This window comes from Nicotiana tabacum, chromosome 16 (genome assembly GCF_000715075.1).
Source record: "Nicotiana tabacum cultivar K326 chromosome 16, ASM71507v2, whole genome shotgun sequence".
NCBI lineage: Eukaryota > Viridiplantae > Streptophyta > Magnoliopsida > Solanales > Solanaceae > Nicotiana > Nicotiana tabacum.
In genome coordinates, this window is record NC_134095.1 from 42047200 (window position 1) to 42051004 (window position 3805).

A 3805-nucleotide genomic window follows, 5' to 3' on the forward strand; every position below is an offset into this window, starting at 1 on the left:
ATTGAATAAATATTCACCAACACATATATATACTGTATTTGCAAGTGTGCAAAGTATACATACATCAAGACTTGAGCTTTATAAAAAATGAAATTAATTTTTGGTTTGTGCCTTTTGGGAAAAGTATAATTAAACGAAGTGAATAGAGTGTGACCAAGCAGGTGCCAAGCAGGTCCATGTCCACTTGGAAGATTATGTTCATTATCCAACGTTATGAGATATATATGTTGGCCTTCTCTTAGTTTCGAGTATCATGTAGTATGGTAACTTTGTACTCCTATTAACAATATCTAAGAAACTATTTGTTGTTATGGTATGATCCCAACCTATGGTTTTAAGCGCTCTGAATTTTGGCTGAGGTGAGACAACCATAGACGGGGTACGTGATCTTGATCCCACAAATAAATCTCCAAGCTGCATCATCTAAATGGACCAAGTAGAACATCCAAAACAAAATTGGAGCATCGTTTGGGGGCATTACTAGTCTGAGTAGTCTCTGTCTGAATAGGTAGAAGCACGGCTTGAGTAGTCTGAGTCTGAAGGAAGGCATCAGCCAGCATCTGCCCAAGATGGACTTGTGCTAGTGTGGTAATGTGCACATAATCCATTCCCACAGGGAGCCCTTTGGCATCAACGGTTCTTACGTTTGGAAGATTAATACCCAGTTGTGCTTTTCTAACCTGCCCCTTATAAGGCCCTAGAGATGATGCCAGTGCTACCTACACCCACACCAACCAAATAAATTAACCAAAGTATGCAAGTTTCCTTGATAAAGACGTGGACCACTCTTAACTAACTGTCTGAGTACTCCAATAATGACATTAAAAGAGTTGCACAGCATTGAATTTGAACTCCTTATCTTTAAAGCAACTTAGGTTTTCTGAAAAAGAAAGAGAGCAACCATTCCAGGTCACCTCGAATTTTCATGTAGTACAAGAATAGAGACTCATCAAAACTTGCTAAAGAATCCCTCCGTCCCAGAAATTAATTAGTAAAAAGTAATGTTGAAAGTACGATAGTCAGATCACTTATTTTCAATCTCAAATCAAGAATTAACTTTTAGATGCTTACTTAAAACAAAATGTACTTTAAGTTGCAATAAATTATAAGAGAAATATTTAAAATTGTATGAAAAAAGTTACTAATAAAATACCTTTTCACCCCAAAATACTAGTAGTACAATTTTGACGAAAAGAATAAGTGGGGTTTGGACATAAGAATTGTAAAATTCAAAAAAAAAAAGTGAAAAAAATATTTGAAAATCAGAGTTGTGTTTGGACATGAATATAATTTTGGATTGTTTTGAAGTTTTGCGAGTGATCTGAGCGAAAATTTTAAAAAACAACTTTTTCAAATTTTCGGAAAAATTCCAAAATGCATCTTCAATTGAAAATTAAAAATTTTATGAACAACCGTCGATTTCGAAAAAAGCGATCGTATGTCCAAACGGGCTCTAAGTATATTTTTGCCAACTACTGTTTGAATGACAAAAATATATTTTTTCAATTACCTGAATCACAGGCAAAGTAGGTGACTGTAGATCACGGCGCACACTCTTGAATAATCTCTTTAATCTAAATTTGTACAATTTGGCATCCTCAAGAGTCTGGGTATCACTCTCACCTTGGTACCACAGCAAAGCTTGGAGCTTCCCACCTCCTTGCAACGCAGCCTCTGTCCTTCTTATCATCTGATTATATAAACCACCCCCACGAACCCATTCACTTATATTTGTACCCCCAATAGCACAAGGCACCAAACCAATCACTCCAAAGCTTGGATCTTTCTCAACAACTGAATTTGCAAATGACATTCCTGGCCCAACCCCGCAAACTTTACCCAAATCTATGTCTTGGTGAAGTGGTTCTTGAGCTTCAACCCATGTAAATCCTGCACTAAGTCTGAGGATATTTGGGTTGGATTGACATTCTGGTGGAATTATACCATCCCATGTTTCATTAACTATGCCATTTTGGCCATGGTTAGTGACACCACCTCGGCCGGACATGTTACTTTGTCCGGCTAATATGAATATGTTTTGGACAAGTGAAATTGAAACATTTGCTAGATCTGCGGTATTTACCCATCTAATGTGTGTTAGAAGTATTAACCAAAGAAAAGGGATCATTGTTTTCTTGAAATTGAGGCAAAATGAGACATCAAGCAAGTCTCGCCATAAGAAGGAAAGAATATAGGAAGGGCAGGTACAGGTAGGAGTGTGATAAGGTGAGAGGAGGTTGCTGCTGCCTACTGGCCCATTCTTTAAGCAAAATGTGTTGATTTCTTTATAACAACTGTATTAGATTTTTTTATTCCAAGCTGCTACTTTATTTATCAGCTGTGAATAAGACTAGGAGACAAACTTTTTAGCTGTTCAAGTTTCTACATCTAAGCATTTGTCAATTCCACCTCATTAAACTACTGTCTTCATGGGCACTTTAATTTGTATCATCATATTACTTGATCACTTTCATTTCCATATCCTAGTGTTAGAAAGTGACTCTACCAGTTATTTACGGTGTCTTTTCCTGACTTTTAAAGAAGGCAACAAAAGGAAATCCAAATATGCACCAGGTATTGAATCCTGCTAGTTTTTAAGACTAGAATAAGAATAGTAACCTAATAATTGCAACTTTACTTGCATCATTTTACTATTCATAAGCATATGCTTATCCCAAAAAATAAGAAGAATGACCACCTTTTACCCTATGTGTATTACGGCCAAAATTGGGGAGTTCGACTTTGGGGCTACTATGCCGCTCCACGCCTAACCTTGAAGAAGCTCGAAGCAGAGCGTGAGGTGCGACCCCGAGGTGTGTCCCTCGAGGGAGCACATCGAAGGCTCACTATGATCGACCTCGGAGCAGTACAATCAATGATCATCATGGAAAGGCGGAAAAATTCCCAAATACACGTGGATTAGAGCTGACTAGGTCTGCAAGAATAGTATAAATCTGTACTAAGTCATTATACAGCTCTACCAATAGTATTTCCTTGTTATTATTAGACATGTACTATGTTGGATTCCTCCTCATATATAAAAGGGACCCTTGTCATTTTGTAACACACACAATATCGAATACATAGAACATTCTCTGCTTTTCTTGCCCAAACGTGCTCAACAATTACTCTACAGCTTTATTGCTCCTCATTTATTAAATTCATTTATTGTTCATCATTTGTTCATTTATTGTTCTTCATTTATTGCTCATCATCAACCTTTAAAGGCTGCCCTCGAGGTCCCATATCGCTGAGCTCGAGGCCCTCAACCTTGTGACCATACGGGTTTGCTTATCATTTCTTGCTCATTTACACTAAGCATTATTCGCCCAACAACTAGTATTAAGATAAATCACATATTTTTAGAACCACAAATCAAATATAATTGTAAATACCATTTTCAAGGTAAACAGTTTGGCGCCCACCGTGGGGCTAAAAATAATAGTGATTATTTTGGTGCTAGTTTTCTGATAACACACGTTACTCTTCACACTTTGTCTTGTCAAAGATTCTTTGATTTCAGGCTTAATCATGTCTAGCACACAAAATGCACCTCTTCACGATAGTGAAAAACTTGGAGAAAATAGCGGCATAGGGCTGGGTGTACCACCTGTAAAGCCTGAGGGAGTATTCAATTTTAATAAAGTTTTAAATAGATAAGATATTTGTATGTATCCTTTACTTATATAGTAGATGATTTAGTGTATAGAGTTTAACTTATACACGGAAGATTAAATAATCGGTTCTTATAAGTATAAAGATCATGTTCACAATTTAATGATGGAACTGGACAAACCATCAGGAA

At 36.8% G+C, this 3805-nt stretch overlaps 1 protein-coding gene across 1 annotated transcript; it reads right to left on the bottom strand.

Annotated features, from left to right (window-relative positions):
- Positions 1 to 3016, bottom strand: LOC107809672 (putative carbohydrate esterase At4g34215). The gene is made up of 2 exons (XM_016634327.2): positions 1511 to 3016; positions 1 to 719 (listed from the first exon to the last, which is right to left on the bottom strand). Exons 1-2 carry the CDS (start codon positions 2126 to 2128, stop codon positions 420 to 422), a joined length of 918 nt encoding a protein of 305 aa, XP_016489813.1. The 5' UTR covers positions 2129 to 3016; the 3' UTR covers positions 1 to 419.
- Between the last annotated feature and the right edge of the window lie 789 nt (positions 3017 to 3805).